The sequence below is a fragment of the Scleropages formosus genome, chromosome 1 (genome assembly GCF_900964775.1).
Source record: "Scleropages formosus chromosome 1, fSclFor1.1, whole genome shotgun sequence".
Lineage (NCBI taxonomy): Eukaryota > Metazoa > Chordata > Actinopteri > Osteoglossiformes > Osteoglossidae > Scleropages > Scleropages formosus.
The window spans coordinates 50030851-50046524 of NC_041806.1; the positions used below are offsets into that span (position 1 = coordinate 50030851).

Sequence of the window (15674 nt, forward strand, 5' to 3'; positions counted from 1 at the left end):
GAGAAAGACAGTGAACAATAACTGCAACTTGATTTCATCCAGCATCCCCTAGGATTAGTGGATGATCATTCTGACCAGAGATTGGGGACCATAGGATGTAGTCTGTTAGCAAAAAGTAAGGTCTAATTTAAATGCCATCTATCTGCTGCCCTGAGATCGCTACCTCATGTTGTGGATGCCCACCTGCTTTCCGCCCCCCTGGACCTCCTCCATATCTACTTTGTACTTTCTGGGCAGGGTCTCCACCTCACGAATGTCATCCATGGTGACCTCCTTAGGCAATACAGCAAATAGTGATGTCACGTACATGATGATAGATTTCTTGTCAGGCAGCGACACAGCCACATCTGCAGGGTTCAGATAAGGGGGGGAAGAGATTCAGGTAAAGTCTCATTGTAATGAGAGGATGTTGTCATGATGGCAGCAGGAAGTATCACATATTCCATGACCAAAGAGCCTTATGTTTATTCATTTAGCCAACACTTCTCTCCAAAGTAACTTACAATGTTAACAAACCTACAACTATTCACCCATTTACACAGCCAGGTAACTTTTACTGAAGCAATTTAGGGTAAGTAACTTGCTCAAGGGTACTACAGCTGTAGATGGGATTCAAACCTGGCAACCTTTGGGTTCAAAGGCAGTAGTTCCAATCATTATGCTACCAGCTACCCCTTAGCAGACACACACACCCAAAATTAGACATTTTCACTCTTTCTACACAGCTCTCAGTTAAGGACTTTGTTCTCAAGGGTACAGTAAGTTTCTCACTGAAACACAAACAGGTAACCACTGCAATCCTTGCAGTCCTACTTCTGGATATTATCAATGGATAGCTGATACACAAGCAAGACAATGCAATATAAGATATGTGATCAAGGTCAAAGGTTAACATGGAAGGGGGTCCAATCCAAAAAAAGATGAGGAAAGGAAGGGAATAACGTGTGCATTCACCTTCGGGATCCAGAAGCCTCTCGATGCCCAGCTGGTCCTTAGCAATAGTGAAGGCATGCTCCAGTCTTTCTGTGGGGGTCAAACTAAGTACTGAGTCCCAGCTGAAAATACTAGGCCTGTGGGATGGAGGTGGGAGGCAAATTCATAAAAAACTTTTAATAACCACATCACATGAACTCATTCATATGGATACTGCACATCTGTTCAGGACAGAGTGGGTGCAGAGACAGAAACAGGGGGACCACTAAGACTTGGTCCCATTAGAATCAACTTTAGTGGGTTAGAAACAGGATATGAGAGCTAGTTCCTTACCGGTAGCGATGCAAGATGGCATTGAAGGCCAGGCCATCTGCCCAACTGGTGGTAAAGTTGAGTACGTTCACCTGCTCATAGGAGCGTGTGTACTGCCTCACCCAGCTGAGCAGGATTTTTTCACTGTTGGTCTGGTGCAGGCTGGACATGATGTCCTTCATGACGTCCTTCACCTGATGGTACGGCAGAGGAAACTCAGCCCAAACTGAGAACACCCTCTACAGTTTATAATCCCATCTGTCACCATTAGTAGAAGCAAGAGAGAAGAAAAGAATGGGCCAACTGGGCCTACTTACCTGCCAATGCAGGATTATGCTCCAGATGAGGCCAAGTGTTAGCTTGTGATTCCCATCCACAATGTCTGTCCCACCAATGTTGACCAGCTCCACCTGTTACATAAAAAGTGCCATTTAAGTGTATGGCCATCTACAAGACATAACCCAGAAGGGAAACCTGACCTTTGCTGACCACACTGATGGTTGTGGTTGGACCATATACCTGCTCCATGTAAACCCTATCCATTCCGACTGTTTTAGGGTAGGATTATAAACACCAACACAGTATCAAGATATAGGGAAGAAGTCATGCATAGGGTACCCACCCTAACCCCGAACTACACTGTACCTGTCTGCAACTCCGACACATGGCCATATTTTACCCAAACACTAGGCATGCTGTCAGTCTTTGTCTTGCAACCAATCACAGTCATGAAATCATATTAACCATGACAAGCCATACCCAGACACACCCAGTCATACCCTATTCCCCCCTAGTCCAGGCCCAGCCTTCAACCTCGGTTCTCTCCAGCAGACTGTAAAGACACCCCAGACACTCACATTGTTCTGGTGCAGAACCTGCAGGACTCGGTTGACATTGTTGAGGGCATGGACCCGTGTGGAGCCTCGCTCTTTGGTCTGGGAGGACAAAGAGCAACAAACACAGCTATTATATTAACGGAAGATGGAGAAAAATAAAAACAGTTTTGGAGGAATACTGGCAACGTACCCAGAGAAGAAGGTCAAGAAGTACATATTTTTATGTAAAATAAAGCTAACTTTTATTTCAAGAATTTATATTGCATTCAAAGTTTTACTAAAGCTCCTTGGAGTACTAAACTCTGAACTCTGTAGAACAACCATACTCAAAATCCTGGACACGATAATGAAAAATGTATACCTTTAAGTGAGTGTGTACCTCCAAGAGTGTGTATCTCTGGCACAGCTTCAGCACACCTGTGAGTGTTGATCATATTGGAGAGACTCACCAGAACACTGCCAGTGAGACCTTCAAGGAGGTCTAGCAGCTTTCGGCCATCACGAAGGTCTGAAAACATGTCCTTGATGGATGGCTTCCCTGTCTGAAAATGAACATAATCCATCAGGAGGGTATGGCTACATTAGGGATCTGGGACATCAGCCCACTAAGTACGGAAAATTCCATAAACTCCATTCTGTGTAGCAATTTTTAAAAAAAAAAAAAAAAGATTTTGACTATTAGGCTTTAGGTCAAAATGTGTCCACATACTCAGGCATCATTAGGACAGAACTCAGAGTAGCCTAAAGTTCACCAGGACCTGGCAAAAAGGAACAGGCAGGATACGATCACAACATAATGACATCAAAGTGGGCAGTAGGAGTTGAGACAAATTCAGCACTGTGAATCTCATTATATGGCACAGGTGGAAAATTGAATTGTCAAGGTCTCAGGATAGGATCAGAATCACTGGAAGATAAGGACTTTACGGATTGAGAAAAGAACCAAATGCACTCATAAGCGCCACATGATATGAAAGAATAGCGAACACCAGTGCATTGTGAGGACTGCAACCAGACTGCCAACTTAACCAACTGACCAGCCACATTTCCCAAGCACTGTCTACTAAAGCATATCCATCAAAATGGTTATTTCCTTTAAATCCTGAGTGAAACCTGCCTATTTTCTGACTTCTGCAATGTAAAACAAGCAGAAATAGAACAGAACTTTTATTCGGGGTGGATACTGAAACGAGAAAATTACAGTTCAGCTGTGGGAAGAGTGGCAGAGACCGCCACGTTTCCACCCTTTTTCAAAAATAATACAGAAATAGCTGCAGACTGAGCATAAACAGCCTGGGTCCTGTATCTGAGTAAAACCATGGACATGATGGTGCAGTCCACAGCACAGTGACTGGAACACGGTCAAACCTTGGATTTTCTAACAAGAGTTCATACAGCTCACCATAATGCAAGGGCTCTCAACCCTCCCAACTCAGTGTGAGCCTCAGTCTGACAGCCCTCAGCCCTGCAACACTAGATTCCTAATATCACAGTGTGGGGCCCCCCTGTGGTCAGCTCAAGAATTCCAGGACCATAAAAAAAAAAGCCCTGAATCAAAGCGCTCCTGTGATCTTAATGACTCCACCAACTTCTGAAATCATTGAAAGCTGAACATGTTCCCCAGAGTACCGCCTCCACTCAGCCTGGCTCCACCCAGTCCCCAGCTTGGGAAATGTGGGAAAAGGCAAAAGTCACAGATGTGCAACTGAAACACAGAAAAACAATCCCCACAATGCATTGGTGCTCACTATTTTCTCATAAAAGAGACATCATTTTGCAAGTTGGAGTGCATTCTCCTATAATATTCTACAATTTTCCTCAATTCAAGTCTTGTGTTCTAACAACAGCAAAGGTTGTGTTATAATTACCTTGGAAAAACGTGCATTGATCCATTTTGTGAAAGTTTTCTTTTGCACAGCATCATGCTCATCTGAAAGAAAAGATGGAGAAATGTTTAGTTTGGACAGAATAGAACCAAAATATAAGTAAAGCATCATGAGTGAGGTGCCAAAAACACTCCCCTGCTCCCCCATGGCATGCATTCTCTGTAAAGACATGCCCTCAGTCCAGGATCAGAAAAGACCAAGGAGAAGGGATGAGACCTGCTTCTGCCTCAACTGTCTCAGGGTTATGATGCAAACCCAGAGAACTGCAGGGTAGGCGGATTCCATTAAAGCTGCTCATTCAATGACACATCTATCGCAGGGTGTCAGACACACAGGGAGATATGTTGAACTATAGTGTAACTCGTCTGTAAACCTAGAATCAGAGGTCAGTTCCAGATCCACACCCCTGTTGGAAGGAATGATGGAATATATATTCCCTGGAATTCCCCAGCAGCAATGGCAGGGAGTGGGGGTGGGGCTTGTTCCAACAGGGAATGTGAGACCCTAGAACCCAAGACGTGCCACTGCTGTCTCCTGGCCAGCAATTCTACTCAAAGCCATGGTCAGCCATGTCCCCCACCCATCTTGGGAACGTAGAGCTGCTCCACAGGAGGAAGTTAAAGAATAACCAGGGTGGCTTGTGAAATGCTTATTAACCAGCAGCCGGTGTGTCTACGTGACCAAACAGTATATGAGCCAAGACAGGCTCTGCATCCTGTGGTTCAGTATAAAATGGCTTTATCCTCATGCAGAGCATGGTAAAGATATACACCATGTACAGTGCCCTCCACTAATATTGGCACTCTTGGTAAATATGAGCTGTGGGGTGAACTGAAGAGGGGAGTCCACCAACATCGACCTCGAAATTTGAAGGATCTGGAGAGATTCTGTATGAAGGAATGTTCTCAGATCCCTTGTCATGTATTCTCCAACCTCATCAGGCATTATAGGAGAAGACTCAGAGCTGTTATCTTAGTAAAGGGAGGTAGCACAAAGTACTGGCTAAAAGAGTGCCAATAATTGTGCCACACACATATTTAACAAAGATTTTTTTTTTTTTTTGGATAAACCTGTGTTATGTTTAAAATGGTTTGATATCCATGAGAGCAGCGTATTTCTGTGAATTTTTCTGACAAAAGATCAAAACATTGAACAACAAAGAATTTTTCACAGCCTTCTTTGCTTATATTTACCAAGGGTGCCAATATTAGTGGAGGGCACTGTACTTTGCTAGCAATGAACAGATGAGAACTAATAAGAAGGATGACATCCTCAGCATACTGGGGATGGGCTGGACTGATGACTAGGGACTCATAACTTTCTCACTGAGCCATATCCTACCTTGATGCCTTCACCTGATTTACACCTGGAACGTGGCTGTAAAATGTTGGGTTCAGTGGAATGGGCATGTCTAATGTGGTATCAAGGGGGAACAGAAGGAACTTCAGGGTCTCTCGCTCGCTCTCTCCCCCCCCCCTCACCCTCGCAGGTAAGGTCCTGGCCCCACCCATGCCCTACCACAACACAATACACTCTATTGTCCCTTAGAGACCAGGCTGCCTATGCCCCTCCCCTGGCCCCCCACTCAGGAATGTAAATTTCAGTGGCTGAAACAAGCAGAGCAAGGAGAAGCAGAACAAGCCAGGCTGATATTTGGGTGCACAATCAAATATGGTTGCCCCTGCAAAGCTCCTCTAACACAACCTCTAACTCACAATTTACATTTATTCATTTAGCTGATGCTTTCCTTCAAAGGGACTTACAATGTTAAGGTACTTAGAACCATTTACGGGTAAATATTTTATTTACCCTTACAATTTATGTCATAGGCTGCTGAGAGGATTCACAGAGTAAGAATTTCATTGTATGGTGTAACGAACTGTTTACAATAAACTCTTGAATTTAAACAACTGGGTAATTTTACTGGAGCAGTTTAGGGTAAGTATATTGCTCAAGGGGTACTACAGCTGGAGGTGAGGCTTGAAGCTGAGACCTTTGGGTCCAAAGGCAGAAGTTCTAACCACTATACTACCAGCTGCCCCACTAGACAGGAGACTATCTACAGTGTGTAGCAACACACAAACCTATACTAGGAATGTAAAACTTGGCTGAGAGGTGAATTTGACAAACATCACATCACTCATGAACATGCCAGGTTTCATTCTTCTGGCATCCTGGGTTAATCATCCAAAGTAGTAGCAAATTTCTGTTCCTTTTTGTGTATATTTTTTAAAGTTGTACCACAGGGAAATACAACAGAGCAAAAGGCCATCAACAGATATGTTTGTGTCCAAACAATAGTACAATTTACAAAATATCACTAGAAAGATCCAAATTGTACAAAGTACCACACACACATGCTCACACGCAAACGAATTCTGACCCACGTCGTCGACCCATGTTGAGAGAAGAGAAGGAAGTTAATTTTCTCCTGAGAAAAGACAAACTGTTTCTGTCAGTTTAATACAGTGAAAGTGTATTTTTGGCCATCAGTATGGCACCCTGAAGCTATGTGGAAACAAGCATAGCTGCTTTTCACTGCCATTAAACCAAACTGGGAGTCGTGGTGTCAAACAGCCACTGAAGGGATGCATGGGAGGAGATTGAGGTCCCTAGGGCTACAAAAGGCAGGGAGGACAACACTGCTCTGCTAGACAGGAAGGAAACTGATTACATCAGGAAGGCAAATCCCAGAAGCCTCTTCTCACAGCTCACTGCACAGCTAATGGCCCTCAAGCACCAAATGCACAGCTTAAGGCATCAGTACAGCCCTGCAAAACTCAATGTGCAGACCCAGGGAAACCTCACACAGGCGGACTGAATAACCCTACATCTACCATAGCCACGTCATTCTAAACACACACATACACAAGTGGGACAAAAAGCCCACTGGAATATTTGTGGGCTAGCTCAGCCAAGTCACACTTTCCTCGCCATGATGAACTTTCACAGGGGAGAAAGTTTGTTCTCAATGTCACACATTCAGTGGGGATGTAAAATATTTTTAATAATAAATATTATCTGACACCTTGGCCAAGGCAACCATGTTTGCATTTTCAGCTACTAACAGTGATTTATAAATTTATATATCAGAAGAATTTTTACTGTATCAATTCAGGGAAAGTTCCTAGAGTACCACAGCAGGAGCAGAGATTTTGACCCAGGTCCTACAGTTTGGAAGGTGACAGCTCTAAACACAACTCCTGCTGCCTCTCAGTAACAGTTATAAAAACCAAAATTCAAGGCCAAGGGGGACTGTAGAAGGTGGGGACAATGATGGTCCTTCAGAGACTTAAAGCCCAACACAGACTGCACAGAAGGTGGAACAATTCCCTGGACATCACCTACACTTTGATCTTAGCCAAAAGGCAGAGAAGCGATAGTCCTGATCTACTTGTCAGATACTCAGAAGAGGGGACACATGATTTGTTCTGTACTATCCCTGCACTAAGCCACACACTCTATTCTGGCCTGTGGGATGTTTGGAATCCACAGAATTCCCACCATTCTGAGTACATTCTCTCCACTGGTACAAGGCCTGTCTCAGCTTGTCTAGAAACACAGGATCGCCACAGCAATAGAGCCATGGAGCAAATACCTTGTGTTTGGATGGATTAACTTACATCCCCACTTAGGCCTTCACAGCTAATCGCTAATCTCTGGCTTTCTGACAAATAACTAAAAGCAGCAATAAAGCTGACTGACAGGTGGACATGAAGACCTGCATGGAGTAAAGATCTGCCGCATGTCCTTCATAAACACAGTGGAAAAATAAACTTTCTCCCAGAGCTACTAGAACGCAGAAACGCACGAAAAGTAAAGTGCGGAGGTTCTCAGTTCTGGCTCTGTTGTGGTGGACTGACTGCCCCCTTTCACTCAGAGCTGCAGAAAGTCTGTCTACATTCAAGAAGGTTCTGAAAACTCACCTTTTCCAGACTCACTTTGCCCATGATCTCTAAAGCTCATGTATGGTGTAAATGTTCATGCACCGTGATTTTATGATCATGCCAAGCTAAGCCTTTACACAGCCACTACTCCTGTATTGTACATAAATGTTTGTTTACCGTTTATTAAAAAAAAAATTGTAGGAAAGTGATTAGGATTAGTCTATCTTGAGTTTTGCACACCTACTCGTGCGATGAACATCGGTACATAAAGTGGAAAGAAAACTAGGGCTAAAGAATCACATGTCTGCAACTATATCTCTCTTTCTCCTAATGTAATGTAATGCACAAATTGTATTTTCTCTGAGATGTATGTCACTTTAGAGAAAAGCCTCTGCTAAATAAATAAATGTAAAACGTAATGTACCACTTACAGATTTGCAGAGATAGTGTGAGTTCAGATGGTATTGTATACTAAATATTCTCAACTTTATATACAGGCCATGACCCAACAACATGCAGGATCTAACCAGTGAATGGAATGTGAATTCTGGACTCAGGGTTCTCAGTTCCCAGCCTTAAAAATAAAAAGCACGAGTCTAGAAGTTCATAACACTCCAGTCCACGGTTCATCTCTCATGGCATTCTCTGGCCCCCCATCACATTGATTTTATTGCCACATTTAAACGGGCGTCAAGTTCAGTGCTGCAATATTAAGTGATTACATCAGCTAAGAAATTATCAGTTCAGTCTGTTCTATTAGTGTTTCATGAAGACACACACAGTCACACCAGCCTTGACAGTAACAGCAGCAGTGTAAAATATTAGTGATTTGCATTTAATTCCAAGTGAAAATTCTGAACTGCAGTGCTAGTCATGTCTCCCCTTTGGAGGAATCAAAGGTAAAACGTTCTGAGAAACACAATATCCCAGCATCCCAAAGGTTCACACTAACCCAGGCCACCAGTTCTTGCCACTTTTACAAATTTAACTCAGTAAGAAGAACAAAAATAATTTTAAAAACACAAATTAAAGGAAAGAGAAAAACTTGATTTCTCGAGCAGAAACAGAAAAACAAAAGAAGGCCGCCATACTTTCCTCTGGGGCAGGAAGCTGAGCAGGAAGCAGGTCAAGGGGCGGTACAGCATTAAGCAGCACGCCGATGACCTTACCTAACACAGGACAAGGGCTTGCCTTCCTCCTGGACCAGGATGGTCGGCGTCTGCGCCACGACAGCCATGTTCCCAGGTTCATTGTGAGAAAAGGGCTCTGCTGTGGAGCCCAGGAAAACAGCCGTGTGGCAGGAAGCGGAGGTTGCTGAGAGCAGTGCATTGTGGGTGATCGCACCTCATAGCTGCCTGCCACAAGAGCCACTGTCACAGAAACCAACGGTGAAAGTCAGCAGGAAGTGCTGACATCAACCATATGCCCCTGTCCTCAGGAGCCCCCTTTTCTCACGCATTGGAAAGGAAGAGAAAGGAATCTGAAAAGGGCAGACTGAGACATCAAGGCAAAAATAAGCGTCAGGGTGAGGGAGCAGGGACCTCCAGGCAGCCTCAGTATGGGGTCTGTCACATACACATACAAACTGTTCTCTGTCCCTGCTGCTGAAAACTTTTGCTGTTCCACCTGACAACCACGAGGAAACCGCTATTAAGGGTGTAAACATGACCAACCATTTCCAAACTTCAACTGAATTTACATTTATTTATTTAGCAGACGCTTTTCTCCAAAGCGACTTACAATGGATACTATGTAGCGTTACCAGCCTACACACCTTATTTACCAAGGAGACTTACACTGCTAGATACACTACTTACAATGGGTCACTCATCCATATATCAGTGGAACACACACACTCTCTCTGTCACTCACACACTATGGGGAACCTGAACAGCATGTCTTTGGACTGTGGGAAGAAACCCATGCAGACACGGGGAGAACATGCAAATGCCACACAGACTGAGCGGGGATCAAACTCGTGTTCTCTCACACCACCCAGGTGCTGTGAGACAACAACGCTACTCGCTGTGCCACCGTGCTGCCCATATTTCTTAATTACTTTTACCAATTATCAATTTCTTAATTACTTCCAGCTGTGCACACAGCTGTACAAAAACTACAAATGTGGTAAGTGTGAGAGCCATCCTTTCTCTTATGTTAACACATATTTGCCAGGCTCAACTCACAGAAGGCCAGTGCCAACCACACATTCCTCACTGATGAGATGTTGTGGGGAGCAATGGGACATCATCAGTTGAAGAGTAGGATGCAGAGGGCGGGTGTGCCGTGGGCCCTTTGGTCAGGGGATACACCTTTATTACAACCACTGACAACCCCCCAGAGGGCTACAGGTGGCAGGCAGCAGTATCACACTGAGAACCACCCCTGAACAGACACAGGTGTGCTCTATAACCAAAGCAAAAGGTCCAGATGGCTGAACCAGGTCCACATAAACTCTAGGTCAACATCAGAACAACTCTGGCTTGGTATCAGAAATACAACAGGATCACATCAGCATTAGGTCCTTGTCAGGACAGCCTCAAAATCACACTGGGTCAGATCAGGACCACTCCAGCTATAGGTCAATAAACGGTCAACATCAGGACTAAACAGTGCCAAACCACCCCATGATCCCACTTGGTTATCATCGCTCTACTCAGCCCATGTCAAGCACTATGTTCACCAAAACAGTTGAGTCTTCTGTCTTTGGAACCACCCCCACACATTCCACACACTGCAACAGCTTCCTCATGCCCAGGCGGTCTCTGGCAGTCTGCCATGGTCCTCCATTATTGCACCATCCGGGGTCCTGCAGGGACATTAGAGAAACGCATATCTCAAAGCACCACAGATCAGATCTCCAATCTATGCCACCCCACACACATCCAGATAGATTGTCTGATCACCAAGGAAACCCAACAGATACCTCCATCGTCAACCCAAGTGAAGGAACCGCTGTTGTATTCCGTCATTTGTCACTCTGAGAACACAGGAGGAGAATGTGGGCAGATAAGTGGCAGCATGTGCAGCAGAGGAGGTGCCCAAGCCAGCTCCCAGTATCCCTTGTTTTCAAGGAAACAGAAGAGGGTATCCTGAAGGAGTACTGAATACCTGATGACACATCAAAGTTTAGCCCAGTCTGGCTGAGAGACTTTGCACTTTTCACTGGTCACATGTCCAGTGAGAAAATGATAAACATGCAGAAGTCATTTCAGGATTATAAATAATCAGCAAAATCCAATGTAAAACTCTTGAATGTTTAAACTCAGATGTGTGCGGTTCAATCCAGAGTGCAGATTCACCTTGCTTCTCTAACAAATCTGTCAATGCTCTCGCATAACAGGACAGCACAATTACAGTATGGACTGCCGACGTTTCAACTGGTAGAGTGAGATTAGGGCCTCTCAGCTCTGAGAAAGGATCACTTTGGGACCACTTCAACCATTGTGAGGGGATGTGGAATTAGTTTGAAATAACTTTAGAGTGTACATGCAAATTGTTCTGTGCAGAAAAAGACATGAACACAAACCCAAGTATGTAAAACTCACTGTGCTCCTTCACAAGAAGGCTCCGCGAGACTCGGAAATGTCAGCAGTTCCTGCATCAACTCACACAGTCCTTTCCTTTCTTCTAAAATCCCTCTGTACGTACCCCAGTGGGACACTAACATATTAAGTCTCTGAAGGGCTGTGAGCTCTTCCACACACCTCTCTGGAGAAATAGAGTCCTCAGGTCATTCCCTAACCCTCTGTGCTGTTGCACAAACACTGACTCGCTCACTTCCCATCTAATCCTGCCTGTGTCTTGATGCATATGGACACTGTGTAGAAGTCAGTTTAGACATTCCTGCTCCCCCAACAGAGACCTGCAGGGGGAGCAGAGCATGTCCTGCAGTTGCAGAACACATTTTGTTTGGAAGTCTGTTTGTCTGAGAGAAGATCTCACAGAATTACATCTGAAAGCAATAATACCAAAGCTGAATCGAGGAACAGGGACTGCCAAGCAGACCAAGATCCAAATCATCTGTTTCCATCTATCACAGGAATCTACTGCACCGAGAGATACACAGTGTCCAGTGGAGCTTGGCTAGGCCTTGGTGCCAACCCCCCCTACCCTCATATATGGACAGGGCTATTTTACTCACAATATGCTAAGGTTTTAAGGATATACTGGTGTAATAGCACCACAACAAGATAACTACTGCAGACTTTCCTTGAGCATGTGACTGCCAGGGAATCACGTTCACTGGAGGTATTGTCAAACGGTGCAAATTGGCTGAAGTCCTGAGAGCAAAGGTGGCATGGCCCTTTTGACTGACCCTGTTAGTGCCTTTATTAGCACATTTGTTAGTATGTCTGAACGCCTGCTACGCCAAAGGGAACAACAAGCAGACACAGTTCACAAAATCACCAGCCAATCAAAACCCTGTAGGGTGTATCCTTTCGACCAACTTGCCCAAAATTCGTCACTCTGATTTCTTCTCCATAAAATAACTCTCAATGCAGCCTTAAGTAAATATTGATCTCTCACACAAGTCCCCATAAAATCAAATACAAGCAGCCAAAGTACACAGATGTGATCTGAGAAATAATTCCACACCAATTAACCAGCATTTCAGTCTATGGACTGACCCTGAGCACAGTATTTAACTTGTCTTTTCAGTGGTCATTCTGTCAGAAGAAGACTGGGGAAGCAGTTCATCGAGGGCCTGCAAACAGGCCTGCTCTTCAGACACTAGGCAGGCCAACAGTCCACTAGCTGACAAACATGACTCCCGCCACCCAGTTTCATCACATCTGGAAGGTGTGTCCACCTCACACCCTGCATTAGTTCTTTACATTTCTTCATTCTTCTTGAAGGAGCCTCACCCCAATCATAGAACCTGTCAGACAGGGAGATGGAATGGCAAATAAAGCAAGACTAGTTTTCCCCACACAAAATGCTGTGTACTGCCCTTCTCAGTCTTCCCACTCTGATCTGCCAAGCCTCTGCAGGAAGCTCAACCACCCCACCCACTCTTCAACCCTCCAGACATATCCCATAGCACTTGTCTGTGCTGTTTTACTACACACTCAATGACCCATTGTGATAAACCCCGTGGTTACCAGAAAAGTCTACGTGGAGCCGCCTGTAAGCTAATGCCCTCACTGCTGACCTCTTTCTACCATCCTCAAGATGGCGCTGTACCATTGATGATCTCCTTGGCTTACATGGCACAATGCTCACTGACATCACTTGACACATCCCAGCCCTTTCTACTAGTGTTTCTACAGGAAACCCAGCTATACCACTTGTCTCACATTCTTGACTTCACTCAGGTCCTAACAGTGGACCGACTCGGGGAAGCAATAGTGAACAAGCACTACCATAAGAACTGCAACCCCCACTACTTGTGGACAGGACCCAAGGCATGAGTCCCACAACAAATGCCAACCCCCACCACCCCATGGGAAGAGATTCGTGTGTCCCTAATCACAGGCAAGCAGTGCCTCTCGGCATTCCTGCATTCCGCTTTGCGGGGGCCAAGCCTGCCCCCTTTATAGGGCTCGTCTCTCCCAACAAGCAGCAGTTCACTGTTCAGCCACCAAAGTGAACTGCTATGCGAACAGAGAGAGGCTCACACACACTCAAAAATCACTTTGATCTGACAGCAAGGTTTACACATTTGGGTTTCAGGACACCAGCTCTTCCTCTAGGCACCATTTCAACCAGATACTCCAGCATGTCAGAGCTGCTGCCTCGTTATATAAATAATTTTTTAATTAATTAATATTGTTTTGGCCCCATATATATGGGGCAGCTGGTAGTGTAGTAGTTAGAGCTACTGCCTTTGGACCTAAAGGCTGCAGACTCAAATCCCTCCTCCAGCTGTAGTACCCCTGATCAAGGCACTTACCCTAAAATTTCTCCAATAAAACAGACCAGCTGCGTAAATGGTTAAATAATTTCTAGTAGCCTGGTGCTGTAAGTCAGCTAAAAGCATCAGCTAAATGAATGAATGTAAATGCTTTATGTTTCAGTTCAACTTCATCACTAAGGCATCAGTGGAAGGGAAGATCTCTAAACTCAGTAAGACATTGGATGTGTAGGGCTGATCATGCGTGACAGAGACAGGAACAAACATGGGACAACAGTCACAGCCATCTGTCAACATATAGTGTTTACCAACACAGCAGAGGGACAGGGATGGGGGGGTCTCCTCATTATGTGCTTCAAAGACGAGGAACACGAAGGAAATACTTATCAGCTGTCAAAACAGCCTGTGGAAGGGGACAATCCTTCTGCAGATCTTGCATATGTCATGAGGCCACTTCCAGACTGCCCACAGGTCACCAGGTGAATTTATTATTTATGAGATTCTTTTCACCAAGGCTACTTACAATGTGAGATTTGCAAACTGAGCTACTTACAATGATTCTATCCATTTATACTGCTGGGTCATTTTTACGTCTTTACTTTCAGTTCAGGGCAAGTACCATAATCAAGTATAATATGGGAAGACTGGGGATTAAAAGCAGTGTCATTTGATTGCAACAAGAGTACTCTAACCACTATGCCATCAGCTATCTGCAAAACGACTATATAAATTATGATCTTGTTTAAACTATGAACAGCAGAAACAGGCTTTCTCACTTAAAACATTCTACACATTGGGGCGCACACACACAGTGAGACATCTATAGGTTCCTCTAAACCACGACCGTATTAAGCACCATTCCATTACGAAAAAAGTGGGACTGTACATAGCATGGAATCCCTCCTACAAAATCATTGCCTCAATCACAGAGGAAACTGTGTACAAAACATGGAAGTACATTCCACTGTGCGCTAGCCTGGCACATTGCTAGCACACCCCAGTTCACATATTTGCCGTCTCAATCACGAGTGTTCGAAATCCTGTGTGTTAAGGAAATGGTTCCAGGCAGATTAAAAAAAAGGTAAACACAGCCCTGCTCCTGCAGATAAAGCTCATTCATCCCGGGGTGATGCTTGTACGGTCCTTCTGGACATGGCCACAGTTACAAAACTGCCCTGCAGCCTGAGGATGAAAACATTACATATAATGCTGCTTAGCAACTGTACAAGAAAAGCACCAACTTGGCAGACAAGCTCTGTAAATCAGGAGATGGACATGGAACGGCTGGCGGAGGTACACTCGAGCTCCTACAAAGGAGCGTACGGAGGGACCAAGCACAGTTCCAAAGCTGAAACTCTAAACCACGGAAAAACCACACAGCCGCTCGCAACTCACAGTCCTAGCAGTTAGTGTGTGTGCGTGGAGACATTCCGGTCCATTTAACCGGAGCAACACACTGGCACTGTGATGAGACAGCCTAGGGCCCACTGTTGGCTTTGAACCAGTGTGAGAGCAGTCCAGACTCAATGAAAATAAGGACAGATTTTCTGAAGGTGAGCACTGTAGGATCATTTCCCAGGAAACCTGATGACCTAAGCACCTCCCAATCATTACAAAAAAATTATTTTAAAAAATCCTGTCAGGCAAAGAAATGAGGACTCATGCTTGTTTGAGCATGAGCAAAAAGGTAGAGAGAGCGCTCATATTTATGCAATCAGCTATAATTATGTGAGAGACACGTGCGGACGCACCACCCCAGACACAGGGACACACAGACACAACTTCATGAGGCTTCCTGCAAAACAGCACTTGGAGGTCTTGCTACATCGAGATCACCTTCCTCAGAGCTCAGCTCTTCCTGGGAGCCTCTCAGCCCAAGCATATCCTGCCTCTAGTGCAATGTGCACTGTCCACAGTTCACGGCATTGTGCAGTAGCACCTGTAGCCACTACAGTTCAACTAT

The 15674-nt window shown here is 44.8% G+C and overlaps 1 protein-coding gene across 3 annotated transcripts in view; it reads right to left on the reverse strand.

Moving 5' to 3' along the window:
* utrn (utrophin) overlaps positions 1-15674 on the reverse strand; it is a 110192-nt gene that overhangs the window by 91247 nt on the left and 3271 nt on the right. For all 3 annotated transcript variants that reach the window (XM_018730242.2, XM_018730239.2, XM_018730238.2), the window contains exons 3-9: positions 3950-4011; positions 2531-2623; positions 2103-2180; positions 1563-1655; positions 1267-1439; positions 955-1070; positions 184-347 (exon numbers count right to left, since the gene is read on the reverse strand). In XM_018730242.2, the coding sequence (XP_018585758.1) occupies positions 184-347; positions 955-1070; positions 1267-1439; positions 1563-1655; positions 2103-2180; positions 2531-2623; positions 3950-4011 (779 nt within the window). The remainder of the gene's footprint in view (positions 1-183; positions 348-954; positions 1071-1266; positions 1440-1562; positions 1656-2102; positions 2181-2530; positions 2624-3949; positions 4012-15674) is intronic.